The sequence below is a fragment of the Aptenodytes patagonicus genome, chromosome 1, assembly GCF_965638725.1.
Source record: "Aptenodytes patagonicus chromosome 1, bAptPat1.pri.cur, whole genome shotgun sequence".
In the NCBI taxonomy this organism is placed as follows: Eukaryota; Metazoa; Chordata; class Aves; order Sphenisciformes; family Spheniscidae; genus Aptenodytes; species Aptenodytes patagonicus.
In genome coordinates, this window is record NC_134949.1 from 216,051,095 (window position 1) to 216,078,616 (window position 27,522).

At 40.5% G+C, this 27,522-nt stretch overlaps 2 protein-coding genes and 9 non-coding genes across 21 annotated transcripts in view; 10 read left to right on the forward strand and 1 right to left on the reverse strand.

The window, feature by feature from the left end:
* The first annotated feature begins 49 nt into the window (after positions 1-49).
* On the forward strand, positions 50-27,208 carry TAF1D (TATA-box binding protein associated factor, RNA polymerase I subunit D). Of its 11 annotated transcripts, none has more exons than XM_076328305.1 (15): positions 50-129; positions 636-705; positions 2,795-3,049; positions 3,142-3,598; positions 3,884-4,059; positions 5,670-5,727; positions 9,212-9,263; positions 10,543-10,676; positions 11,019-11,066; positions 11,937-11,974; positions 12,518-12,589; positions 13,606-13,672; positions 15,015-15,087; positions 15,967-16,039; positions 16,765-16,883. In XM_076328305.1, exons 3-9 carry the CDS (start codon positions 2,808-2,810, stop codon positions 11,037-11,039), a joined length of 1,140 nt encoding a protein of 379 aa, XP_076184420.1. In that variant the 5' UTR covers positions 50-129; positions 636-705; positions 2,795-2,807; the 3' UTR covers positions 11,040-11,066; positions 11,937-11,974; positions 12,518-12,589; positions 13,606-13,672; positions 15,015-15,087; positions 15,967-16,039; positions 16,765-16,883. The 11 variants fall into 11 exon arrangements, with proteins under 11 accessions (XP_076184420.1, XP_076184422.1, XP_076184424.1 ...); XM_076328307.1 differs by having other exon boundaries at positions 13,606-13,660; XM_076328306.1 differs by lacking the exon at positions 50-129 and adding an exon at positions 383-538.
* LOC143156006 (small nucleolar RNA SNORD5) lies at positions 9,003-9,074 on the forward strand. The gene has a single exon (XR_012994558.1). It is a non-coding gene; the product is annotated as a small nucleolar RNA SNORD5 (small nucleolar RNA).
* LOC143155998 (small nucleolar RNA SNORA40) lies at positions 10,305-10,432 on the forward strand. Its single transcript, XR_012994551.1, has one exon. It is a non-coding gene; the product is annotated as a small nucleolar RNA SNORA40 (small nucleolar RNA).
* Positions 10,769-10,907, forward strand: LOC143155989 (small nucleolar RNA SNORA8). The gene has a single exon (XR_012994542.1). It is a non-coding gene; the product is annotated as a small nucleolar RNA SNORA8 (small nucleolar RNA).
* LOC143155991 (small nucleolar RNA SNORA1) lies at positions 11,298-11,429 on the forward strand. Its single transcript, XR_012994544.1, has one exon. It is a non-coding gene; the product is annotated as a small nucleolar RNA SNORA1 (small nucleolar RNA).
* LOC143155986 (small nucleolar RNA Z40) lies at positions 12,140-12,212 on the forward strand. The gene has a single exon (XR_012994540.1). It is a non-coding gene; the product is annotated as a small nucleolar RNA Z40 (small nucleolar RNA).
* On the forward strand, positions 13,420-13,551 carry LOC143155995 (small nucleolar RNA SNORA18). Its single transcript, XR_012994548.1, has one exon. It is a non-coding gene; the product is annotated as a small nucleolar RNA SNORA18 (small nucleolar RNA).
* On the forward strand, positions 14,759-14,897 carry LOC143155987 (small nucleolar RNA SNORA8). Its single transcript, XR_012994541.1, has one exon. It is a non-coding gene; the product is annotated as a small nucleolar RNA SNORA8 (small nucleolar RNA).
* Positions 15,542-15,664, forward strand: LOC143155992 (small nucleolar RNA SNORA32). Its single transcript, XR_012994545.1, has one exon. It is a non-coding gene; the product is annotated as a small nucleolar RNA SNORA32 (small nucleolar RNA).
* On the forward strand, positions 16,081-16,210 carry LOC143155990 (small nucleolar RNA SNORA25). Its single transcript, XR_012994543.1, has one exon. It is a non-coding gene; the product is annotated as a small nucleolar RNA SNORA25 (small nucleolar RNA).
* The window catches only part of CEP295 (centrosomal protein 295), a 46,001-nt gene continuing 36,383 nt past the window's right edge, over positions 17,905-27,522 (reverse strand). The window contains exons 22-29 of the mRNA XM_076328304.1: positions 27,203-27,362; positions 24,286-24,926; positions 23,346-23,519; positions 21,546-21,663; positions 20,537-20,740; positions 19,888-19,993; positions 19,247-19,346; positions 17,905-18,314 (exon numbers count right to left, since the gene is read on the reverse strand). Of these exons, the coding sequence (XP_076184419.1) occupies positions 18,267-18,314; positions 19,247-19,346; positions 19,888-19,993; positions 20,537-20,740; positions 21,546-21,663; positions 23,346-23,519; positions 24,286-24,926; positions 27,203-27,362 (1,551 nt within the window). The 3' untranslated portion in view covers positions 17,905-18,266. The remainder of the gene's footprint in view (positions 18,315-19,246; positions 19,347-19,887; positions 19,994-20,536; positions 20,741-21,545; positions 21,664-23,345; positions 23,520-24,285; positions 24,927-27,202; positions 27,363-27,522) is intronic.

A 27,522-nucleotide genomic window follows, 5' to 3' on the forward strand; every position in this document is an offset into this window, starting at 1 on the left:
CATGGCGGCGTCAGACCGCGGGCCGTTCGTTCCCTCCCTCCCGTCAGCCCACGCGCCTCTCGCGAGTGCCCGGCGCTATTTAAGCTCTCGGGCGGCCATTTCACACTCTTTGCGGCGGCGATGCGTGAGGTGAGCGGCGGGTGGGTGAGGGCGCGCTCAGCATCCGCCGCCATCCGCGGCGTTGGAACGGCGGGAGCGAGGGACCCGGGGGGGGGGGAAGAGTCGCGGCGGTGTCGGGTCGTGCCCGCTCGCCAAGCGCCTCTGCCGGGGAGCACGTCTGCGGGGAAGGGCTCGGGGCAGGCTGGCGGCCCGGCCCGGCCTGCCCCGCCCCGGCGGGGGTCTTCCTCGGGAGCGGGATGCGTGGCGGCCGTTGGTGAAGGCCTCCTCGGAGCGGTGCCGGTGGGGTGTCCCCGACCTGTGGTAACTTGGTGGGTGCCCACGTACAAAATGTCTGCCGTGGCGCCGGCTCCAGCACGCTGCTGGCAGCCGAGTTCGGCGAGGGAGGGCGAGCGGTTTGTCCAGCACCTTGCAACCTGAGGTAAGCGTTGGCGAAGTAATCGACGGCTCTTTTGGGAGGAGAGACGTTTTTGTGAAATAATCAGCCAGTTACATGTTGGTTGTTTTTCTTCCCTAAGGGACCTGTGTGGCGTGCCAGCTGTTAATAGAGCTGCGGTAGAGGCGGTGAACGATACTGAGCTGCTAACTGTAAGTACCAGCCACAGCCTGTGTAGTTAGAGTGCCGTTGTTGCATGTGTTCCTGCTTTGATGTTGGGCTGTTATATTTCTGGGCGTTGTGTTTGTCAGGCCGTGGGTGAACTGATGTTAGTGATGTGCCTGCAAGTTCATCTAGGGCATAGGTGCAGGTTGCTGTTAAAAATCACCTTTCCTCATAGCGAAGGGCAGATTGGGCCCCTGTGCCGCTATTTTTAGTGCGTTAGAGTGAGTTTAAGGTCTAGTGTACCTCGAAGCGTGCATTTAATGCAGTTTTGGAATGAAATAGTTTCATTTTGAAAAATGCAACGGGTTAGGTTCTGCCTTGAACAGTTAGATGATGCAAAAAGTCATCTAAGTGTAGACTGCTTAAAAATCAGTCACTGATTTATGGCTGCAGCAAATTTGTGATATTTTTATCCTCTTCGAGAATAACTTCGAGGTCACTGTAGCTGCATGGGTTAGAGAAGAAATGGAACTTAATATTGTGAGCAGCCATTTGTTCTGGCCTACTATTCTTATTCCTTACTGCTAGCCTATATGTATCTGCTGTATTTTCAGACTTCTCAATTTGCTGTTGCATACCTTTGTCTTCCCATGCTTTTGGGAAGCCTTCTTCCTGAATCTGTGCAGTAATCTGTCCTCTGAAACATGAAACTGTTATCCAGACAATAGCAGATTATCTGAGGGTATTACATGTGTTCTGCTATAGTGTCTTTAGATGCTAAATTGTGTGTAACTGTTGTAAATAGTTGTGAGGTAAATGGTTGGATTAGTCAAGCATACAGGGCCTAAGCTAACAGCCATGTCCTGAGATAGATAAAAACTGGCTGAAACCAGACAAGGACAACCAGAACTGTAACAAATGGTGGTGATGAGCCAATTTGTGACCATATAAGGAGAAGAGCCCAAAGGTTCAAGAAGAGTTCACCTCCCGCAGAGACCACTAGAGACCACCGGAGACCCCTGTAGAAGCTCTTAGGAGACTCAAAATGCATGCGTAGAAGACTATGCCAATATTATAATTAGTTCTGGGAAATGTAGTGAGTATGTATGATTGTTCCAAGAAATGTGATGCATATGTATATCGAAGAACCATGTAAGGGATGGCTGATGCAACGTACAGTGTGCATGCTAGGTGGAAAGATCCCCCATGCACCCGGTGCCAAATAAAGTAATGCCTGCTCTTTAATACACCCGGTGTTAAGGAGTTTCATTCCTGATTTTCGGTGACATAACTACATTTGAAATATTAATGGGTATGATGATGGGTTTGTGAAACTGTAAAAAGCACAGTAAAATTAGAGATGCAGATCTACAGGGCTAGTAACAAGCAGGTAAAATAACTCGAGGCTATTACATAGGAAGGACAGGTTCCTCTGTGTGTTTCAGCCCCTTTTGTATAGACTTGGGCAGCTGAAGGGGTGGATTGGGTTGTCTTGCAGATTCAACTGAAAATTAATGTTGTTTGTGGGGCTAGTCTCCATGTCAATTGATAACCAGTGAACAAAGGGTTGATAGATTGTTAGAGCAGGAGGCTTTAGGTATCATGTAGCTAGCAAAAGAACAGAGGGAAGATGGTATTGCTTCTGATGGTGACACTGTCTTAGATTAGTTTAAAAAGATTGTAAACCATAGTAAAGTGAGTATTTGTGTATGACTTAAAAACTGCAATATCCTTTACAAGTATAAGAAGCTGTTGGCTACATGTATGTGTGCTTATTTAAGGGAAAACTTATTCCTAGTAGGGAGAGGGTTAAAACATTCAGAACTCATCTCTGCAAGTTTCTGAACAATCTGATGCAACTCCTAAGTTAGCCTTGCTTTGAGCAGGATTTGGACTAAAAGAGCTGTAAAAATCCCTTCTGACCTAAATTATGCTATGAATATCTTGAGATAAGTGGCTGCAACTTAACTGTTACTCTGAAGGTTAACACATTTGCTCATGGTTCATAGGAAAATCCATGAAGTTTGCTCACAGATTGTTCTTGTAAGTTTACCCTGTTAGGTGGAGTGGTGGAAGGCTTGTTACCTGATTAACATAGAATTTTCTTTAATTTCTTGAATTCTCGTTGATTTTTAGGGCAGACTGAAACATGACTGATAGAGATGAATCCCAGGCTTCTGGCTCTGATTACCCTGATGCCCAAGAGCTAATATGCAGTCGGCAGAAAGAACCATGTAAGGGACATGCATGTGAAACAACTACACAAATGGAGTGTTCAGGTTCAAGGCAGAAGAATGCTGCTCCTGAGGAGTCTTTAGATGAGCTTAACAGTATATGTAAATCATCAGCTGCTTCAGCTGAGGTTTTCCTGGACAGCAGTGATTCAGAAATGTGAGTTTTTATTTCTAGTTCATGTACAGAATGTGTGTGATACATCATAAAAATATACATTCTTTTGAAAGTAAATACTGTTTCTTTTTTAGCTATCTCTCTGCTGGTAGTGGCAATGAATACCATCCTAAGTGCTCCATTGCACCTTCAAAGCAAAAAAAGAGATCTCAACCTTCAAGGCAACAAGCAGGATCTGTTGCAGGAGTGCCTGACAATGAAAGTTCAGATTCTTCTCCGTCTCCTCAAAGTCCAGTGAAATCATTGGAAACTTCCAAAAAGCAGAAGTCAAAACTCAATTTGAAAGCCATTTTCGCCTATCACTTCAGGGGAAAGAAGTTCAAGGCTGCTGCACACCGAAAATACAAGGGTGGCTCAGGGAAGAAGAAGAAAAAGTATGAGAGCACACAGATGCCTACAGGGAGGCCACCGCTGACAGCCTCGCCACAAGAGCAAAAGAGAAGGCTTCTAGATAGAGGTCTTCAATTCCCTTTTGTTGAAAAACATTACGGGAAGAAACATATTCCGTTAAAGATGGTTCTTGGCTATGAGGTGAGTCTTCTGTTTTGTGGGATAAATGTCTTATTTTTGTATTTAGTCTAAAAATAGTGAATTTAAATTGGGTATGTTGTGCTTCTACCTGATGTGCTACAATGTAACAAATCTGTATTTATTTTTGTTAAACAGGACACTTGGTGTTGTCTAATGCCTTTAAGACAAACACAGATAAAATATGTGTGTCAATTTAATACTACAATTCAGTTGATAATAGAAATGCTTTATTTCTTTGCTTTATAGTGATATTTTTAAGATCTCACCTGATGCATTTTTCTTTAGCAAGCAGCTGCAAAGGGATATTTCCAGTACATTGAAGTGCTTAAATATGAAGAACATCTCAAAAAGGCTTTAAAAGCCCTTCAAGCTAGTGAAGACTTAGAAAGAGAATGTCTGGCAGTACGGAAACACAAATATTTGGATGATGAAGGCCCCATTTCCCCTATCCAGGAGATGAAGTAAGTTCGTCTCTATATTCTTAGGTGGTATAAAACTTGCTTTTTTGTTCTTAACTAAAATAAAAGTTTGTGTTTACATGGGTAGATGCATGACACCACACCCCAGCTCTTGGTTACCCCCAACCTGTTCGCTGGAGTGGGGAGGGCATCAACACTGCTTTAGTCGCAAATCCGAAACAGCACCATACAGGCTGCTGTGAAGAAGGCTAACTCCATCCCAGCCAGACGGGTACAATCTGCTACTGTTACAGTTGAGGAATTCAGGAGGTAGTACAGTTGCTTGTAGTAGCATGCAATTTTGTGACAGAGTTGTAGGTGTATCAAGTTCAGTTCCTATGCTGTCCTTTTAGCCTTTATCCACGTTGTGTAATCTAAATGGGAACATCTGCTTATGAAAGTATTGTTTATTTTGGGAACAAAACACTCAGCCACTTGGGATTCTGTGCTTGTAAATGTGACTTGGAACTTCTCATAGAATGAGGTATTTTTAATCTAAAGATAGATCATTGTTTCAAGTGGTGATTTGTACTGTCTCATTAAAATGACACTGTAGAAATGTTTAAAAAAAAAAAAAGGTATTTCCTGAAATTAGTTCCTCTATAGTTATCCCAAATAAAGAAGTGGAGTGTTTTATGGCAAAGACTAAAGGATATTTTTTAATTTCCTTTTTACTTTATTAAGCATTGAAGTATCATCTTAGGTCTGTCTTTATGGTCAGTTAACTTGCAATAAAGGGATCAGTAAATCGGCAATACTACTTAACGTTGTAAATATACTCAGCACCTTAAAACTAGAAAGCCTAAAAGACAGTGTAAAGATACAAAGCTGTCTTTCAGCTACTGTTCACTTTAGTAATCACTTAAACCGCTAATTTATGTGACTTGAAGTATTAGGGTGAGCCTGTAAAGTGAGTAACAATAATGACTTTGCTCTCTTACGAAAGAGTGGAAGAAACAAAGTTCTGTAGAATAAATGCAAGCTAGGTCATCCAGACACTTCATTCTTTATATAAAATGAGTACTAGAAGATTTTCTAGGTTTTGGAACCAGTCCTCCTGGTGCCACTTGTTGAAACCATAGTACTAAAATGGCTTCATGTCTTTCTGGGGAGTTCTTTCTATCTTGAGAGAAAAACCTGTGGATGATAGTGGAATTGAATTTCATACTTGTGTTTCATGGCAGTATGGAGATAATCCTTCTCATCTGTAATATCAGGGAGAGGTGTGCACTCTTGTGAGCTGAGGCCTATCCTCTTATTTTCTTGATTGTGTTCTGCTTGTTTTCTAACTTGCTGACTTTCTAGCTTGTTTGCTGGTGTAATCCTAAATATCTCAATACTACTATTGATGTCTACTACTAAATCTTTGTCCTGCTGCTAAGCGCTGCTTCCATCCTGCCAGTGTTGCTAGTTAGAATGTAATTCTGCTGTCAGAAACTATCATTTGAGAACAACCTTGTGTAGAAGTAGTATTATCTAGTAGTATGCTATACCTACAAGCTGTAGCACTTCCATACGCATCAAGAGAAACCAGGGGTTGTGGTAGGAGAATAGTTTACACATTCTAGGCTACTATAAAAGTACAGAGCTTGATTGGAATTTTTGTATTTCAGTGATGATAACGACAGCTTGAATTCTGATAATCAGGAAGACCTTGATGCCAGAGTAGTGGTGAGTAAATATTCCTTAACTTCAGAAACTCTCTAACCTTCTTTCTCTTTTGAGGTTAAAGAATTAGTAGATAATGTTTTGAGTACTTAGTTCTTGAGCTTAGATCCAGAGTTAACTGTGTGATACCTGTGAACCCTCATCTGTAATGCAGAAGGAAGTTGTTTTGGGAGTCCACACTCTCCTATTTGAAATAATGCTGGAATGTACAGGAATTCTGGAGTTCTGAAGAGTTCTTTTAAGTATCTCAAAATTAGACTTGTGAATACTTCTGTCTTCCATTTTCTTAGGAGAACAGCTCTTTCATTATAAGCAGCAAAATTCCCAGTAAGAAAAAATCAAAGCCAGACGTGAAATGTGTGAAATCAACTGAAGTGATCGAAGTAGAGGAGGAAGACAGCTACTGCTGAGAACTCTAGGCTTCTGCAAGGTTCACCTCAGTGAACAGAAAACTAACAAATGAGGTGGCAGTGGTCACTCTTCAGATACCTTTTTTTATGGCCTACTTGGTTTAAAACACTGGTCTGAAGTCAACATTGAGCTATCAACCAAGCAAGCTAGTCAGATTTGGTTTAAGGTGAGTATATTGGGCTTGTGTCTGAGACAGTTACAAAACAAGTATAATCTATCTTTTTGCTAAGCTTTCAAGTGTCTTCTGCGCTGTCCTGTATCAAGTGTATAATATCCTTGATTCAGTGGCTGATAATCTTGCTGAAAGGCTAGCTTCTGCAACTTGACTTCTGTTAACCAATGGATCACGGAATTTATGTAATTAAAAATAGAATCATAGAATGGTTTGAGTTGGAAGGGACCTTCAAAGATCATCTAGTCCAACTTGCTTGCCATGGGCAGGGACACCTTCCACTAGACCAGGTTGCTCAAAGCCCCGTCCAACCTGGCCTTGAACACTTCCAGTGACGGGGCATCCACAGCTTCTCTGGGCAACCTGTTCCAGTGCCTCACCACCCTCATAGTGAAGAATTTCTGCCTTATCTCTAATCTAAATCTATGTTCTTTCAGTTTAAAGCCTTGTCCTATCACCACATGCCCTTGTAAAAAGTCCCTCTCCAGCTTTCTTGTAGACCCCTTTCAGGTACTGGAAGGCTGCTATAAGGTCTCCTGGAAGCCTTCTCTTCTCCAGGCTGAACAACCCCAACTCTCTCAGCCTGTCTTCATAGGAGAGGTGCTCCAGCCCTCTGATCATCTTCATGGCCCTCCTCTGGACTTGCTCCAACAGGTCCATGTCTTTCTTATGCTGGGGGCCCCAGAGCTTGAACACAGTACTCCAGGTGGGGTCTCACCAGAGCAGAGTAGAGGGGCAGAATCACCTCCCTTGACCTGCTGTCCACACTTCTGATGCAGCCCAGGATACGGTTGGCTCTCTGGGCTGCAAGCGCACATTGCTGACACATGTCCAATTTCTTGTCCATCAGTATCTCCAAGTCCTTCTCCTCAGGGCTGCTCTCAATGCATTCTCTGCCCAGCCTGTATTTGTGCTTGGGATTGCTCAGACCCACGTGCAGGACCTTGCACTTGGCCTTCTTGAACTTCATGAGGTTCGCACGGGCCCGCCTCTCAAGCCTGTCAAGGTCCCTCCGGACGGCATCCTGTCCCTCCAGCATGTCGACCGCACCACACAGCTTGATGTCGTTGGCAAACTTGCTGAGGGTGCACTCAATCCCACTGTCCGTGTTGCCAGCAAAGATGTTAAACAGCGCCAGTTCCAATAGCAACCTGAGGAACGCCACTCATCACTGGTCTCCACTTGGACATCGAGCCATTGACCGCAACTCTTTGAGTGCGAACATCCAGCCAATTCCTTATCCACTGAGTGGTCCATCTGTCAAATCCATGTCTCTCCAATTTAGAGACAAGGATGTCGTGTGGGACAGTGTCAAATGTCCAGTGTCCAAATGGCACAAGTCCATAAAGGAAAACAACTTCCAAATATTGTAACAGCAGCAGCACAGTATAGAAAAGTGTATGCATTTACATACATACATATATATGCTCATGTTACAAAGGACAATTTGGACCCCTTTCTCTTCCATAGCTGACTTTTTTTGTGTGTGGTACTTGAGATATTATTTTTCTGTATTTCAAGGAAATGCAGGTTATGCTTTGAAATACCGAGAGCTGAGTAAGGGTTGAAGACAGAACTGAAGCTTATTGCAAATCTTTGTGCCAACAGTAAAAATGCAAAAGTGGTTAGTCAACTTAGACAAGTCTATTGCAAAATATGGTTAATGCATTTGAGCAATGATAAAATCAGTTTGTATGATTGAGGTTGTCTATTCCACTTAGAATAACTTTTCAGAAAACTAATTCTCTGCTCCTGAATCTAATACAATAATCTGAAGTTATATAAGTTATCTTAAAAACAACTGTAGCAGCATAGTGAATCTTGGATTAAAAGATTCTTTTTTTCCCCCTTGCTCTCCTCTGTCCAGAATGGGGTCTGATATGAACATGACTAAGCAGAAGATGAAAGCTCTTTATAATGACAGTACTTAACAAGCATTGTCCCAATTGCAAATACCCTTCTCAAAGGTGTTTCAGACAGTTGGAAACATGACTAGCGAATGTTTAGAAATGGTCTGAATGTGGCTAACTCCTAGAGGACAAAGCTGTCTTGATGGCAGTAGAAATAAAAAATTGTTTGAAAAGTTTACCTGTAAATCAATAAGATGTAAATAACCAAAGGGTGATCTGCCTCACTCAAATACTCTAATAACCAAATATGTCGGCAGCAAACTAACAGCTGTTCAGCAGGTAAAAGAGTCTGTGCTGAACAGGGTTATTGTCAGAAAAAGACTTAATATTGTCCTGGTTTCAGCAGGGATACAGTTAATTTCCTTTCTAGTAGCTGGTACAGTGTTTTGGATTTAGGATGAGAACAAAGTTGATAAGATCTACTGGTTTAATTTCCTTCAAAATGTGATTGACAATCTGATATTTACAATAGGTGCTATGTATAATGAGAGCAGGTCAAGTTGCATTTCTTATATGCTTGAATTAACGTCCCAAATCTTTGTAAAGGAAGTTTGGGGTTTCCCAGTTGCAACTTCGTAGCTCTAAGGAGTAAGACTGCAAAAATTACTCTTCATTAGCTGAAGATCCCATTTAATATTGGTCTAAAATTAATGGCTAAATGTAACTTTTTTAGGCATCTACCTGAAATTCTGTATGGCTTGAAAGACTCATCCTGGATCTAGGAGTTGGGGTTCTTGCTTGGTAAGGCATAGCGAGGTGGTATGTGGAGTCTCGCTCATTCTGCAGTTCATGTGATGAATTTTTCTGTTCAACTGCTGAGTGACTCAGAAATGAACTAAATTTCAATTCTGATTAGAACTGAATAAATACACATGAAAATCAAGCTTATTACAACTGTTACATTGATTGCTGAAACCTAGCTTTTGTCTGTAGGAATCTTCAGTTATTTGACCATATCTGATAGTTCTTATCACTTTACTTTTTTTTCTTCTAGTTTATGTTGCTTCTGGAAGATGAAATACTGCTCAATTTTCTTGATGTGCAAGGTAAGCTGTTACTTGGTTTGCAGTTCCTATTTTCTTCAGGTAGCTTTTCTGCTTTGCTTCACAAAATGTTTGGAAAAACGGTATTCTGTAGTTCAAGTATGAATACATTACAATGTTTCATAGATGTGCAATGTCTGTGTGAAGCTTCCAAGGTGTTGAGTTCAGTGCAACATCTCTTCTATCAGTCTGACCAAAATTGGAGCCTGTAGCCTCTGCTTGAATGTAAACTGAAACTTTGAGTTCTTGGGTACCTGTATGTTAAATGCAGTTTTTGTTAGAAGTTATGTATAGAAATACTTTGGTTTCACCTGATGTTGAATGCTGCAGGGCAACTTAATCTATCTGATTTGGTTTGGACACTACCTGGGATCTTCTCCGCTGAAGATGTTGGAGAACTACCGTACACTTAGTCTCCTGGTGGTGCCCCACCTACACCTTCTGTACTGGGGTGTATCATACAGCTGCAGGTTCTGATCGCTTCCCTGTGGTAAAATTTCATCTTAATGCATGTTCCATGCAAGAACGGGGAGGACAGCAGAAAGAAGCTCTGGTAGTCTTGCATGTATGTATTGCTAAAGCTGTGAAACTTCTTGCTGTAGGATGTTACCAAATTTGTGTGGCTTCAGGAGAGTCTAGGAAATAGCATGGAAGAAAACATCGTGTAAGATTACTGGACAGGAAAACATCTTTAATGTGGGAAGTCCTGAGCTAAAGCTGGGCAAGTAATAAAACCTTACAAGAATATACTTAAGTAGGAGGATAGGAACAGGGCATCTTATTTGGCCATTGTGGTAGTAAGGGTACTGGACTAGATAATATACCAGTTTGACACAGTATAAATTGTTCTTACGATGGCATATCTGATATTGAACCTCTTGCCACGGTTACCTTAGTCCAAACTATACCTGTCTCTAAAAATAGAAAAAACAGTAGCAGAAGGTGACAGTTATTAATGGTAAGTATATAGTAAATTGAGAAATAGCTTCAAATGCCGTTTCAAAAATAGTTGAAAAATGAAAGCTGATGCATTCAGTCTGTTCCAGCACGTGTTCAGTTTTTGTCTGTTGCTGTAGACAAAAACCTGGAACCTAGTGCTTAGAAAAAAACCCTTCTTTTGCAACCCACAGCTGATGAACATATTAGTTGTGTTACTTATATGAAGGGACAATATTTGCATGTATTCGAACAGCAATTCATTCAAACAGTGATGAATCTAGGGCATGAGCTTCATGTTCCAGATTTGCAGAAGTGTAGTTCAGTTATATCAATTTCTTTCCAGAGTTTGCAGATGAACGCACCAGCTCTGCAGCAGTGAGCAGTTGGAACTTTTTTGGAGTGCTTGAATTTTTATGGCTCTTTGCTGGCCTGCTGATGTACAAATGTGGACTTCTGTGGAACGTGTTAGCGAAAGAGGTAAGCTTTGTGTTTCTTCTGCACTTCAGGATAAGAGTATTGGATTTCTTCAGACAAGTACTATTTCCGCAGCAAGTAATCAGACTGATTTGTGCACTGTAGGGTATCTGCACCCAGCAGTATCTTCCTGACGGGGTGTTCAAAAAGCAGTGCTATAGTATTTCAGCAGCTGGCATCGTTGGTTTTCATGCAGATGTGCTGGTTAAACTTGGTATTTCTGTTGAAACAAGTAGATTGAAAGTTTCTTATTGGGAAGCTTGTCAAATACAACATTGAGGAACTGTTACGAGATAAAAGTATAGTTAAATCGATGACCTTGTTCCAAAATATTTCTTCTTGAAGGGGCATTCCTGTGATGTCTAGAACACAGTGGAAGGCCTCTACTTAAGGGTAAGTATTGAGAAAATAGTTGTTTTCTCCTAGGTGGAGGTAGTTGGATGAGCATCGTAAAAGTTCAAGTTTTTAGCTTTTTGGCTGCCTTTTTACAAAGAAGCAGTATTTTATTTTGAAACACAAATCCAGGTACCAGATGGAAGCTAGTGACAGGTTTCTTTTAAAGTTAACTGGCTAGGCTTCAAAACCAGAAGCTATTCTGCAGAGATTGTGAAGAGTTAATTGCTATGCCTCGTTATTCAGCAAATAGACACAACTTGCTGTGTGTCTGAATTGAAAAACGTGGCTAGAAGAGTAACAGGTTATGCTTTCCTCACTGTAAAGTTAATTGCAGTGGTGACAATGAGACCTGTAACAGGTTTACTTAGTGGGACAGTTATGCAAACATAGTTCAAAATGTAGCTACTATAAAATCCCAAGAATTAGCTTGTTTTGATGTTTTTGAGTTTTGCATCCTGCCTACTAAAGGAAGTAGAATTAGCAGGTAGAAGAAAAACGCATGCAGTGCTGCAGTCTTGTAGATGGTTTATTAGAGCATATTTGTAAGCTGTTTCATAATGGTGTCTCATACATGTGTGTTTTACATCACAGTACCAGCTGACTGTTGGGCAACTCCCTTAGTTGTATCTTCTGTGCCGTAGTCCTCCAATTTCTTAAATTGTAGATAGATTTTGTTGATAGTTGTGTGATAGACTGGGCCATGGCTCTGATTCCGAAAGAAATGCCTTGTTTTGGCATTCAGACAGCATAACTAGACTACAGTCTGCCTGCTTCACATTCAGTATAAAAGTGCCTAAGTCTTAATAAATTACTAAAAAACTGAAGAAACTTGGAACTGTTACTCAGATGCAACAATTTACTTTTTAGGAAGTCCACATGATAGTCCAGTCTGAACTAGCATCTTGGTAAGTTAGTGTGATTGTTTTTTTAACCCTTGCCTGTTGCAGGTTAGCTGTCTGTCTGACTTGGTGGGCTGGCTATACTGCTGTTTTTTCTTGCTGAGAAGATGCAGTGTTGCTTTAGAAAACATAAGAGCTTATCTTCCCTCAAACTTGAGAATGCTGTGAGAAAATTGTTGTGATGATTGGCAAAATGTTCAACTGCTCTGAAGAGAGTGAGTGAGAATAGCCTTTCTGAACAAATCTATTACATGAGTGTCCTTTTCATGTCACTTTATCCTGGGCATCTGAGTATTTAACAGTGTTTTGTGTCAGTGAGCAAGGATCATGACACTGACTTTCTTTTAAAAATAAACAGGACATAAAGAAGACCTGTCAAATTAAATAGGATAATATTCAGACATTATAGTGGCTTTAAGTGTGATTCCAAATAGAGGCATTGGGAATGCCTGTGGTGGTTAGAACCACTTAAGTACTAAGTATTGCTCTAGGTTCTGCTGGTTTGTATGCACATACATGTCAGTTTGTAACCTTACCTTGCTTTTTCAGGTGGTATGTAATTAGAGAAAAAGAGAAGAAATGCAGGATGCCATTTCACAGAAATCTGAAGCCCCTTCTAGGGTTAGTATCATGTCTGAGGTTCTTGATATTCCTTAAAAGATGGAAGGGCTCTGGTTGTCAGTGGCTGGAAGTCTGTATCAAATCAAGCTTACTGACTTGTGGAGGGTTTCAGGGACTTGTTTCAACACCATGTTACTGTATTTTAATGTAGCATTCACTCTGTTAAAGCGAAGAACTTATTTTAACTTTGGTTTATCCAAAGAGCACTTGTACAAATTTCTCAGTTGAAAAGGGGGTGATCAGCTTAATTGCTTAAACTGATAGTTTTACTTCTACAAGTTAACACTTAGAAGGAAAGTTATAGGGAGGGTTCTGTTTGAGTACAATTTTGTAGTTAATTCCCTCTGTTGTTTGCCTTTCAGTTAACATTAACTTTTAACATTAAAACTGTTAGAATAGAATCATTGAGGTTGGAAAAGACCTCTAAGATCATTGAGTCCAACCATCAACCCAACACCACCATGCCCAATAAACCATGTCCCTAAGCACCTCATCTACTCGTCTTTTAAATACCTCCAGGGATGGGGACTCAACCACTTCCCTGGGCAGCCTGTTCCAATGTTTAACCACTCTTTCAGTAAAGAAATTTTTCCTCATGTCCAATCTAAACCTCCCCTGGTGCAACTTGAGGCCATTTCCTCTCGTCCTATAGCTAGTTGCTAATATGAAGGAGTTACACTAACATTTGGGTAAGATGAAGTATCATTTACCTTCCTCCTTCTCCCAAATGTCTTGAAACAAGTTAAAAAGGCACTCAGTAGGATCTGTATGAGATACCTTTCCAGTCTGCTTGATTTTTATCTACTGTGTTAATTTATAGTACCAGAAATGTTGAGGTCTATCCCGATAGGATCTCCTCTGTAGGTTCGTGTCGTTGGAAATGCCTCACAGAATAAACTTGTGGTTTCGCTTTACCCACTGAACTACCTGTTAGCTCTGTGGCATAAAACTGCAAGACAAATCTCTGCAGGTGGAGCATCCTAGGAACTGTAATAATGCATTATGTTCTCCTTTAGGTACTGACTTATGCTTTTGATACAAATGGAAAAAATGATTCAGTGGAAGAGCTTGGTAAGAGTCTTGGTAAGAGTGTTCTGGGACTTCAAGTGTAACTTAACGTATTGAATCGCATGGGCTGAACTTATTATTTAGCCAGGTTTTTGTGTAGGTACCTGATTTCTAACACTACTTCTTGTGGTTTGAATTTTCTGGATGGCTTGAAACAAGCTATTCCCCCTTTGATCACAAAGGAGTGATTATTTCTTGTTTTGGTGGCTCTAGGTAAGAAGAGACAGCACTGCTGTCTGTCTGAACTTGAAGTGACTACATAAATGCGTTGCATTGTTGTTCTGTGTCAAGTAGATGCTTGATAGTTTCACACTGAGCAGCAATATTGGGTTTTCATAGAATCATAGAGTAGTTTGGGTTGAAGAGACCTCTAAAGGTCATCTAGTCCAACCCCCCTGCCATGGGCAGGGACATCTTCCACTAGATCAGGTTGCTCAGAGCCCCCTCCAACCTGACCTGGAATGTTGCCAGGGATGGGGCATCCACCACCTCTCTGGGCAACCTGTGCCAGTGTTTTACCACCCTCAGCGTAAAAAATTTCTTCCTTATATCTAGTCTAAATCTACCCCCCTTTAGTTTAAAGCCATTCCCCCTTGTCCTGTCGCAACAGGCCCTGCTAAAAAAGTTTGCTGCCATCTTTTTTATAAGCCCCCTTGAAGTACTGATAGGCTGCAAGAAGGTCTCCCCGAAGCCTTCTCTGCTCTAGGCTGAACAACCCCAACTCTCTCAGCCTTTCTTTTATGTCTGTAAGTTTTGAGTTTAAAGAGTTAATCTCTGAGCAGCTCAGCTAGTTTAGCACTATACTGTTAAAATTCCTGGCTTCTGTTCTATAGAATGCAGAGTTTAAAGTAAAACAAGCAAACTATTCTGGAAGAAGTATAAATCCTTCACAGTAGAGATACATAAAAACTTAAAAAGAATTCTGAAGCTGCTGTTCCTGTTAGGTGAAATTCATGGACTCTGTTTTCACTCTTAGTTGTGTGGCAGCTTTTGTGAAACGAAGAGTACATCAATTTAGCTTATCACTAGACACTAACTGGTGCATACAAAAAGCTTGAGTGTTGAAGTGAGCAGTTGTGGATGAAGGACTACTGCAGCTGTTGCACTGTATGGTATCTGCACCCAGCAGCATTCTCCTGATGGGATGTTCAAAAAACAGTGCTACAGGAGTTCAGCGTTTGGCATCGTTGGTTTTCGTTCTGCTGTGTCTGTTAAACCTGGTATTTTTGCTGATACAGTCTTTGTCGTCTTTGAGGATTTGAGTGTACTTGCATTCTATTCTCATGTTCCAGTGTGAGAACTGGATACTGGCCTCTGGAACTTGGCAAGTGCATTTAGTTTCTTTTTTTTTAACCAGGTGCTTTAGGATACAGAACAATGAACTTTGCTGTGTGAAAAGGATTGGCTGTGGAAGATAACCTGTTTGACAGGTAAGGACTGAGTTACTTGTCAGTTTGGATGGTTTCATGCTACTTTACAGTTTGTGTGTTAACTTGGTCTGACTCTAGAACACTGAAACCTCAGTAAACTGTTTTAGAAAAGCATAGAAATGGTTGTCTAGTAGCAGAGATTACTGAGCAGTGATCACCCCAGATTTTGGCAGTATCTGGGCGGGTTGTTTAGCTGCAAGTTATTTTTCTGTGTGTATATATACTTGAAATGGATGTCAGAGTTGTGCAGTGATTTGTAGTACTAGTTTCTGAAAGAAAGACTGATACTGGTTGTGAGGAATTCCTCTGTACTTGGAGCTTTTAACAGATTTTAGGCTTGTTGGTATACAACTTGGCTTACGTGTTGGCATGATTGATTGGTCCTTAACAAGAAAGGATGGGCAACTTGAATATTGAGTTAATATGGTGGTAACAGCAGTGAGAGGACAGTACCTGGTCATTACCAAGGCTGCTAGGATGTTGCTGTTTCTGGTGAGCTGTGGACATGACCGTAAAGCAAGTCCATCAGACTCTTGAATTGCTGCATTATGTGGCACTAAGTCTGCTGGGAATAAAGCTTTGGTGTAGGCCAGAGACACAATGCTCCCTTCTGCTGCTGTCAAGACGAAAGCAAGTTCCTGCTGAGATGTAGTTATGTGGCTGTATCCTTGGGCACCTCCAACACTTCAGCTACAGAGGAACAAAAGTTCTAGTTAGAACCTTTGTAACTTGGCCTCCAGAAGCTGCTGTCGAGAGGATGGTTGTCATGCACACAGAAGCAAAAAGGGGAGACAAAAGGCTGCCCCATGCAGTTCACATCTACCTTCAGTTTGTTGCGACTCTTTGCTTACACTAACCAAATCTGACTCTAACCCATAGTGTCTGCTACTAAGTCACTGCATGTCAGAGGGGTGAGAAACACCACCAGAGTGCCACTAAAGAGAGTCCGAAGGTAAGAGTGCTCAGCAGAATTGCTGGTACTAAAGAAATTCAAGGTCACTTCAAAGAGGGTTTGCATGGCTGAAAAACCAGCAGCTCTTAACGCGGTGACCGCATATTGAAATCCTCTGCAGGATGCCGTGGGCACTTAGTGTGTGCTATGGTCTATTTATGAGGAGATACACCTTATGTAGTGAGGCCTCTTGGGGTGAAAAAGGATGTTTATCTATTGCCCTCAGGTTTTTGAGATGCTAATGTAGGGAAGAGGCTGCTCGGTTTCATTCTGAAACCAGTTGACTTTGCAGCCTGTGAAGGTGGAGAAAAACAGGTTGATACAGTTGTGGCATGAGCAGTCTTGGAACTTAACTGCTGCTTCCTTTTGCCTTGGCAATATGATATATTCCTAGAGCTGCATGGAAGTCTTAAGAGTGGATAATCCTGGAACAACTAGGTGAGGGAGGAAAGAAGTGCAGGGTGGGAATGCTATGGGCACTGCAGGTAGTTATGGGAAACAGAAAATTGTGGTGCTTGGGGAGCTGGCATTGGAAATTGTGCTTTTGCCCCTTAACAATTTAGTAAGGGGTGCATGCACACATTCCCTGCATTACTGCTTTTATACCAGCACCATGTCCTGAAATTAAATTGCTTTGTACTAGAGGAAGCCATGTTATGCTAAGTGAGAGATCAAATGGCTTTTCTTTTAAGTAAAAGTGCTAATACATGCTTTTCCTCTCTCAGGTTCTGGTGATGTTGCTGCAAGTCTGCTGCAAAGAACTGCACAGCTCTTCCAAATAGAGGAAGAACCTTATCTAGAGTGTTTATTGCAGTAATTAGAATTAAACATTCATTCTAACTTCCCTTACTGCTCTGTAAATTGAAATGGTGCATGTTATTTAGAAACCAGTTCAGAAGCACAGGGAGCCTTTGCCCTTACCCTCTCAGTTGTGACTTGTCTGTTTTGCCCTCCTGGGAGATGCAGTGGCAAACCTTAGGATGGATACTTAGCTGCCTGCTTGGTGTTGCAGAAGAGCTAACTAAGCTGAGCATAGCAAGTTGTAATTTGACTGGAAAAGACTTTATCAGCTGTTTTCCCTCCATTTTCTGTCACTGAACTCCACTGTACTAGAGCTCTAGAGATGTATTTATTCTGTACAGAATAATCACAGCATTTAAATAAAACTGATGGCTGAAAGCTGCAGCCTGGGACTATTTCCTGTTGCTATACTGTAAGCAGAGAAAGGAGGGCTGATCACCTCTGGCTTGCTGGTAGCAAAGTGTAGTTAGGAGAACATCCATGCACAAGAGCCTGAGCAGCCCTTGCAGAACCACTGGGGTGAAGATGAGACTATATACTACAGCTCTCATCTTTGCATTGCAGAAAGCCTCCACCTCACTTGACTCCATGGAATGAGAAGCTGGGTTTGGTTCATGCTCTTTACTTGGGGGTGGTGGTAACATACTAACTAACTGCATGTATTAACTGCAGTACCATGCACTGAAAAAAATCAATGAAAACAAGCCTAAATGGTAGTTAGTGTCTCACCAAAATTAAGCTTTCCATGACTCTGCTGTATTTTAAACAGGACCAGATTTAATGAAATTGCCCTGCTCTTCTACCAGCTGGTAACTAAGTTCAGCTTCACACCAAAAGTTGAGCTTTGCATTTGTCCTGATAATGTAATTACTTAGCTCTGACTTGGAGCTCAGGAAACTTGGATCTAAGAACTACATCTGGAAGTAGTAACATGATAAGGTTTTTACTCTCTTCCTACCTTCAGGTGTGCTTTAAGATGTACCTCTTGACTGCAGGAACCCACATTTCCTACTCTAAAATCACAAAGAACAGATTAAAATTTCAGCTTTACAAAAGAAATTCATCTTGCATCCTGAGGATTCAAGTCTTATTAAAAAACCGCTTTATTTGGAAATGTTTTATACATGTATATTACAACAGTTAGTATGATCTCCCTTTAAAACGCTCATGCTCATCAGGAAAGGCTTTTCACGTCAGTCTACTCAATCTGAGACAAACTGTTTAAAGCAGTAGTTAGTCTGCTTCTGTAGTGATCTCATTAAAATATTAGGATATGATGCAGATTGTGTTTACTTACAGTTTTCCTACAGCTTAAAGCTGAGGATTCCTAATGGCTCCATGATTAAGTTAACGCAGACTTCATTAATTCATTGGTCTCGGATTGTACCAATACAAAAGTGTTCCTTGTTGCTCAGTCTTCTGCCAGTCACGGTGCTTTCCAAGTCTTCTTGGCTCGTAGTTTTTCCAGCATTTTCTGCAAAAAACCCCCAAACTGTGAGACACTAAAAACAGTGTAGTTAAGTTACGTAGGCACAACTGAGGTACTACTCATGTATAACCTGAGCATCAGTAATGGACAGTGCATGTCTGGACAATGGGGCAGTGAGTTCAGTTATGCTACTGCTCCAAAAAGCCCACAGATTTCAAGGAAAAGGTGTGCTCATTTGTCTTATTTCCTGTTAATGAGGGAATCTGTAAAACAATATAAAAAGAGCAGCAATTTATTCCGCCACAAAAAAGTTGAGGTGGTCAGTGCTATAAAGGCAGGATTTGTGCCTGGAGCCCCCAGTAGCAGCCCCAGCCTGTCAGGATTATCATGCCCTTCCTTCCTTCCAGTTGTCTGAGGCCCAGGAAGGGGACAGGGAGAATTAACACCTCAAGTCTGCTTGTTGAACCCCCTATTCTAGAGCAACTGCAGGCAAACCCAGACAGGATTCTTGCAACATTAAGTCCAGGCATGCTCAGCTAGGCAGAATCTTAAGTTACCTAGAGTAGCCAACAAAGCCAGAAACAGAGAGACTGCCTTACAATGGAAATTCAGTCAAGTTCGGACTAATAACAAAACCCCCTGTCATTCTTTTGCCAAGCAGACTTTGTAGCAGCTGGAGTCCCTTAACAGCCTTTTTGCTTAACCTAAAGTCACCAGAAAAATTCAGTCTGAGGCAGACACCCTTTAGAGAAAATTTCAGCCCTAGGAGATGCTTCTTGCTAGCAAGTACAGTTGTGGTGTTGACAAGGAAATTCTTCAGTGGGATATGCCAATAGCATCACTTAATCCAGACTGGTTTGATGGTCTCCGTTTCAGCTGCACTCACACCACAGAACTATGTCTCAATTAGTCTGATTAGAAGCTCGGTGAAGTCATGAGAACTGACCAGGTAAGAAGACAGTGTAGTAGGCTATTACCTTTTGAAACTCTTTAGCCTTTTCTCTGTTTTTAGTGTAAGTTTCTTGCCTTGTTTTTTCTTCCTTTCTGATTTTTACTTCTGCAAGTTGATTATAAAGTCTGTCAAAACAGTAGAAAAAAATTGTATCATCTTGTCAGGAAGGGAAGTGGCAAAGCAGAAATAAGTTAACAGGCTTAAAGGTTTATACTGTCTCAATTGCTAGAAATTAAAAGAGGAAATTGATCCGGCTCTCCAATAATCTAGAATCTCTTCAAATTCCTCTTCAGCTGCCTGTATCCAACACACACCCCTTTCAGGAGTTGTATTTGCATGTTACCTCTAGTAAGTGCCCAAGTACGACTTTGAACTTTGTTTCAAGTGTGATCCAGTTTCATGTGCTAACAGGCACAGCTGCCTTAGCCCTATGAAGGGAGCAGCTGCCAGCCATGGCTCTTACTGCCAGCTCTGCAAGGGAATCGCCCAACAGGTACCTGCATCAAACACAACATCCTCCCTCCCAACATCTGCGTGTTAAGCAGCATGCCCCTAGGGGCCAGCTGGAAGATCACAAGCTGTGCTCCGACCAGTAGGTTTCACAAGACAGATGAACTACTTCTGGTTTTACAATCCAAGCTTCTCCCACTTGTGTTCATGCAATACCTTGAAGTACGCTGGTGCATTTCAATTTCTCCAGACTTCCTGTCCTCTGGAGAAGACACCTTCACTTCTCCTTTCTTCAACTGACTGGCAACTGCACCTTTTTTTTCTTTAAAAAAAAAAAGCAAACATATCTTAAGTCTCCAGTCTAGCTAACTCAAAAGCATGAGAGGTTTCAAAGATTTTTTAATGATGCTACAAAAAAAGACGGAGCAAAACAGACACAATGGAGATGACGTCTTGAAAATAAGTCTTCCTAGTCTCACTCATTAGGCTGCTGCCTGTACTTTAAGCCAGCCATGCTTCTCAGCAGCCAACTTCCAACTCCCCATTAGCAGACATCAGAGACCCATCAGTTCACTTAATGTGGTTGTTCTTTGATAAACAACTGTTATTTGCAAAGAGACAGCCTATGACCATAGACACGTGGGCAGATTGTGAAAATATGAAGAGGACCCATAAGGGCCTTTACAACACTGAGGAAGAGGTAGCCAGACAGCGGTGGGGGGGGAAGCTCCCCGCATCCCTGAGAAATTTAAGAATATCCCACTCTGCAATAGCAAAGATGCAACAAATGTGAAATCTATACTTCAATATAAAACAGCAACTAAAAGGATACCTAATGCGATGTCTTGTCCTCAAGTAAACCTACCAGAGATAAAAGATTCCTTTCGCCTGCTTAACTTCTCAGACTTTCTTCTCTGAAACTCTCTGTTTTCTGGCTTTTCGTTTTTCCTCTCTTTTTTATTTTTTATTTCTTCTACTCTTTTCAGAGATTTCTGGATGAAGTTCTTCTTTCTTTTTGAAAAAGATTCTTGTAAATTTCCTGGTGTAGAAGCAAACTCCAGCAGCATCACTGAAAGAGAATGAGAAGTCTGAACATTTCTCACTTATTAGAGGTGATACTGCTCATTGCTAAGAGTCATGCATTTCAATGTATTTCTCCTAAAATGCTGAGCTTGACTACTTTTGTAAATTGTACTAGGAGAATGTCATTGTGAATGATCGAGTAATCTTGCAAAACAAGCAGCAATTCAGACCTACGTAATCTAATAACTGTAAGCAGGTCTGCCACGACAAAAACTGTCATAAGCACCACATCAAAAGCATCCCGATGCCTCAAAACATACCGAAGACCTGAGAAGTCCCTAACATGGTTAAGGTCTGTCAATTCCTGTCTTTCATGTTACTGCTGTCCATCTTGGACAAAAAATATTTCAGTATTTTACTGATGTTCCACACTATCATCAGAATAGAAAAAAAAAAGACATTCTTTGGCTACAGGGCTTGGGGGCTAACAGGAAATAAAAAACAAGTGAAGGTGCATAAACTATATGACAACAAACCACAAAACACTACGGGATTTTTCAAAATTAAGTAGTTACAACACAATCAAAACAGTGTACTGTAGGTTTTATGAACTTCCACGAAAGACAGCCTGGCATAGGAAGAGACAAGTCAATACTTCCTTGTCAATAAGACACATACTAAACCTGGGTCAAATGTACTACAAACCAAGCCTGAACAGCAAGATGCACTTGCCTAAGTAAAAGAAGCTCTATGTTTTCCAAAGGAGAGGTGTATTTTATTGATGATATTAATACTATAAATAAAGACCTTCTCTAGCTCAACTTCAGTCTATTGAGGTTACACATAATTACCCGCAGTCTGATGTGATGGCAAGTGACTGTCATTGGGACTCTGGGCTTTGGAAGAACTGTCAGGCCTTACGAACACTGAATAATCCACATCTGGAGCCAGCGGTAAAAATTCTCTCTCCTGTTTCAAAAGGAATCAATGATTGGAAACGCTTAAAATACGCCACAAATCTGAGTGAAGTGGTAGTACTGTATCACTAGCATAGACCAGATGTAAATAAAAGACCTACTCTTTTGCCTTTATAGCAGATGCAAGAAAAACATCAGAAATGGATCTTGACAGTATTAAAAAGCTACTTTCTAAAAACATTTTAAAACTTCAAAAAAATCCATTAAAGACCCTTTGCCCACCAGATTTCAATTGCTTGTTCTTAATTCAGGGCTGCATAATTTCATCTCGACAGATGTGTTTTCCTTTCCTCCTGTTCTCCCTAGTTCTCTGCCATCACTCTCCTACTGCTGTGTCTCCTTGCCCTATTTGCAGCTGGAAGGCAACACCCACTGCGGAAGCACAGCCTCCAGCTGCCAACCGCTACCTTACCCACATTTCAATCACTTTTATAAGAGACTGTCATCCTTAGGCACTTTTAGGATCTTCTCTAGATGCCTCCTGCATCCTGCATTGAAACAGGATTTCATCTAATCTGTTCTTCTAACAGACACGTTACTTGGTTCTACTTTATTGCTTCAGCACCCAAGCTATTCTCTCATTACAAATCAGTCCCTCTATAATTTACAGCCTTTGCTTTATATAAGCAAACAGCAAAAAGCATACCACAGGCAAGTTAAGTATGGCAGAATAGAGCTGATCATATTTTCCCCACAAACTAAGAACTACTGTGTGGGTCTGGTGTAGCTCCATCCACTAGGTAGGGCATTTTTTTTCCTCTTTTTCCTGTTTAGTTTGTAGCTTTTGTTTTGTCCCACCCCCTCCCCTGATTCAAATCTTCAACTTAATGGGATACAATTTAGTCTTGCAGACACCGGCAAGATGGTTCTGTTTCTCAGCAGCAGTCTTCCCAAGCTCTACCTACACTGATACGATGTCCTGGTTTCAGCTGGGATAGAGTTAATTTTTTTCCTAGTAGCTGGTACAGTGCTGTGTTTGAGATTTAGGATGAGAATAATGTTGATAACACACCGATGTTTTAGTTGTTGCCAAGTAGCGCTTACACTAGTCAAGGACTTTTCAGCTCCCCATGCTCTACCGACTGAGAAGGCTGGAGGTGCACAAGAAGCTGGGAGGGGGCCCAGCCAAACTGGCCAAAGGGACATTCCATACCATGTGACGTCATGCTCAGTACATAAACTGGGGAAAGCTGGCCGGGGGGGCCGCTGCTCGGGGCCTGGCTGGGCATTGGTCGGCGGGCGGTGAGCAATTGCATTGTGCATCACTTGCTTTGTATATTCTTTTATCATTATTATTATTATTATTTTCCTTTCCTTTTTTGTCCTATTAAACTGTCTTTATCTCAACCTGCAAATTTTATCCCCCCCAATTCTCTCCCCCATCCTACTGCGGGGGGGAGCAAGCGAACAGCTGTGTGGTGTTTAGCTGCCTGCCGGGTTAAACCACAATATATGACAAGGTAGTGATGTTAAGAAATAGCCCAAATTTAAGTTCTATTAGATCTGTCCAGAAAACATAACATCAAAACAAGATGATCCAAGCACCTGCTAAGCTCAGATAACCCTAACATTCACTCGTTTTGCAACAGTGGATTAACTGCTACAATGAGGCCTCTCCTTATTACGATTAAGACTAAGTTAAAATCAGATTTACATTAGATAATAAAGACTCACCTCCGTAAAAACATTAAATTCAGACTGATCCACACATGCTGGGTTATTGATTTTACCCTCCTTAATTTTCTCTTGGTTAGTATGTTCAACGTCTGATTCTGCGATACTGATGTCATTTGAGCTTATCAGAGTGAGTTCAGGTTCTTCCGTAACACCACGCCCTGACTCAGTCTCCTAGAAAATAAATTATAGAAGACATCAGTGTAAAAAATAAAAAATAAAAAAAATCACTATTTCCAGCAATAGCAACAGCTGTTACCTTGTCAGAAAGAGGAGGCTCATTCAACATGTAGAAGAAAAAAAATCTGCCTCCAATCAATAAATGAAATACAGAAAGAGCACTTTGCCTGAGGTTTTGATGTATGCAAACCCTGGACCCGTCCAATGTTAAGTATTTTATCTACCAGTCTTAAAAAAACCAAACAAATAACCCAAAGCAACGAAACAACAACAAAAACTCCACCTCTCCTCCTCTCACCTCAAGTTTAAATTACTTCGTTCTAGGGCAAACTTTTTTTTTTAAAGCTGCATCAAAGCTATTTCCTTAAGTTTGCTTATGCTTTGGTTAAATTATTTACCTCCTTCAGGCTTCTAAATGGGGATAGGGACTGTTCGGTTAAGTAACCGTGCCCTGAAATACAGATGCATACACTATACCAACTGAGGCTGAGAGGGACATGCAACAGAGACGCTACAGCTCCTCCAACAATCATGGGAACTCCAGCTCATTTTAGCTACTGCTAATTATTTCAGTGCTGTGATCTGAAAGTAGTAGTAGGGCAGAAGTCCAGGAAACATGCAAGTCTTAAACTAGAACTGTAAAATCAACATTTGCCAAGCTTTCAGATATTAAAGGTCTAAAATAACTCGGTGCAACAACAAAAAAACCCAACAAAAAAGCCTGCACAAATTACTGCTTTTGGAAATCTGTTTTACTCACCCAGACTGGAATACGACATGAGCTTCTGGGCACAGAATTAGAATGTTTTTCATGTCTTTCCAGGAAAGAACCATTCTGTTGTATGACAATCTGTAAATGGATGTCTGAGTCTCCCAAGTTGGTTTCTCCAGGAACCCTTGAAGATTTTTGTACTTCTGGAAAGCCTTGATCTGGCTCCTTTATATTTGTAGTGCACCGAGAATCCAGTTCCACAGCTTTATTTGCTTGATGTACATGAACTGATTTTTCAGGAAGCTTCACATACTTCTTACCAAATGCCTCCACAGGTAATTTTTCAACTGACACAGTCTCTTTTAATAAGTGTTGAGGGAAAGTTTCATCCACTGTAACTGGTGTGGTATTTAGCTGATAAAATGATTTTTGTTCTTCCAGTGGATTCAGACTTTCTTTACGCAGATCCTCCAGTGAACACTGGAGATTAATACATTCCATATTTCTTGCCAGTTCTTCATATTCTCTGGCAGATGAAATACAGTTCTCATTGCCCCATTTTTTAATTCCAGGGGTTTGTTCAAAAGATCTCTGTAACATAGCATTAAGGTCCACTGGCTGATCAGCATTCTGACAGTGATCACTCACAGTAGATTCTAATTGCAGTGGGTGAAAAGATTCTTCAGATCCTGTTTCAAAAATTAGCAAGAGTCAAAATTCTAGCTAACACAACAGAATTTCAACTTTAAAAAGTCCATCCATAATGAGACTTTCAGTAATGTATAAGAAGAAGTCTAGTAACTAGGAAGAAACATTTTGTTTAAAAAAAAGTCTGTTTAAGTTTCTTCAAACATAATACTATTAACATTACATAAAATGATTCCTTCACTGTACACAAAACACCGTCAAGAAACAACTTTTTGTTGCTTCTTAGAATATGTTTCCCGATGGTGCTGACACAACTACACTGAAAGTCAATGGATTTTGCAATTTATACTCTGTAAATGGAAGTCCTTTGAGTGCCTTTTGGCCTCCAACAAAGGCTCTAAAACGAAGAAAACAATCCAAAACACCATTACTTGGGCAGAAACTCTTCAAAGTAGAAGAAAACATCCAAACTGGAACAATGATTGCTGTTCCTACAAGTTATGATATCGCACCCTAAATTATCTTTCCCTTAGGATCTACACATACAAATGAAGTTGTTGGGTTTTTTTCCAGAATAGGCTGGAAAAAGAGAAAGATTGGGTATCAACATTTTAATTACTGGGGAGGCATTTCAGCAGTACAGCATATGCCAAACAAACAACAGAGTTGTTTAAAAAAAAATTACTTTTTTAAAAAAAGTATGCCTCTGACCCAAGTTTGATAAAATCGGTTACACAAACTCCAGCATCATGCTGTCAATAGGCTTTTTATACACACAGAAATAAACCACATAAACCTTTAAAGGTTTCCTTTAAAGATATTTTTGCATTCTTTGACACATACAAAGTATCTAGTTTTACATGCAACATCAGCCATTACTAGAAAATTCTCCAGATGATGGACTTACGTATCAATCTACCTTGAACTGACAACCCAAACCCGTTTTTACTTACTTAGCCTGTTGTTTATGTTATTTTTTACCCCCTTTTAAAGCACAAGAATAATTGGTTTGGGATTGTAAAAACACTTAAGAGATGGGGAGATATTGCAGTTACATTTAAAGCACAAAGATTGTTTCTAAAAGCAATTTAGAAATAGAGTATTTTGAAGTTAAAGGGAGTTTCCTAAATCCTATTTGCTGTGACCACAGGTAGTCTCAAAGTGTAAGCCTCTTCTGGCATTTTTTTATTACTTTTTTTTTTTTGGTACCAGCATCTGCCAGCTAAAGAGAAAGAGAAGTATAATAGACACAGAATGGTTGCTTGCAGCTTTAAAGATAAATAGTGTGTGTTTCCAAAAATTAGATGTGTATATATATGCAAATAACAAAGATAACTGACCAGGAACATTTACATTATAAATACAACTATTACTTAAAATATTGTGCTGTGTTTCCCGTTACTGTTCAGCTTTCTGTTGGAGCACCTTAAGAAGCTGATACGCCTGATTCTTGGTAAATAAGAGTTCAGAAATATTTAGATTACTACTAGCTGCATTTGGAATTTCAGATTGGTCCTTTTCTTTAGAATACATGAAATATCAAGTTAATTTGAATTCAACTGCAAAACATTAAAAAAATACTTTTCCTGCTATGAGCTGCAGTTAACAGTGCCACTATAAAATCATAAACTTTTAATCTACTAATTACTACATTGTAATCTAAAAGTTTATGCCTTCCTCTCTCTTCCCTCCCTTTATTTTGTAGATAGATAAAGCAATTCTATAATCAGACCAAGTATCACACTGTGCAGTACATGACTATAGGTGTGACTTAACAGCAGAAAAGGAAAACTCAATGGTTTCTGGAAGGACACAATGTATAGAAGAAAAACGAGTAAGATCAGAGATATTCTAACACATATACCTCAAAAAATTTTAGTCAATTTATGGAACTTCCTTAATTTCCTCAAACTTACAAAATGATGGATATGCATGAACAAGTATTTGGAAAAGTACTTAAACTGAGAGTTTCAGCAAGAGTTGCTATTTCTTCGCTAACATCATAATTACTGCACAAGTAATAAGTAACATAATATCCATTACAGTGACATGCATATGCAGGTCTGCTTTTGGATTAAAGTCATAACTGCTGAGCAAATAATGAACTTCACAAAATTTAGGAGTTCTACCCATTAAAGGTGGTGGAGAAAGTGCGTGAGAGAGCAGCAGCAGCGTTAAGACATTTCAAAGTAGGGCTGATAGAGAAGTGAAGAGTTCCTTCCCAGTTTCAACACAGCAAATCCACCTTAAGGGTTGGTATTTACATATTGGCAATAGGTTGATTTTGAAAGCATTGCTCTGACGATACTGTACATACCTAGAGTAACATTTTCTTTTACAGACTCTTCCGATGTAGTGTTGTCTGGCCCGTTTGTTTCAAGACTAGAAGGCAGACTGCTTCTTTGTATATACAAACTGGAGTTTCCCACTTCTAGAAACGTAGACATGTCTTGACTTCTTGTTGAATATTTTGAAGTCTAGTGGCAGAAAAAAAAAATCTTGATTTAAGATTCATTTTCTCAGAAATATGAAGGATAAAAAGTTAAAGGTAATATTTGATTTTTGGATCACATTTCTGCTACAACCAGCAAAAATGCTTCCAGTTCTAAGTATATGTGCTGGTTTTGGCTGGACTAG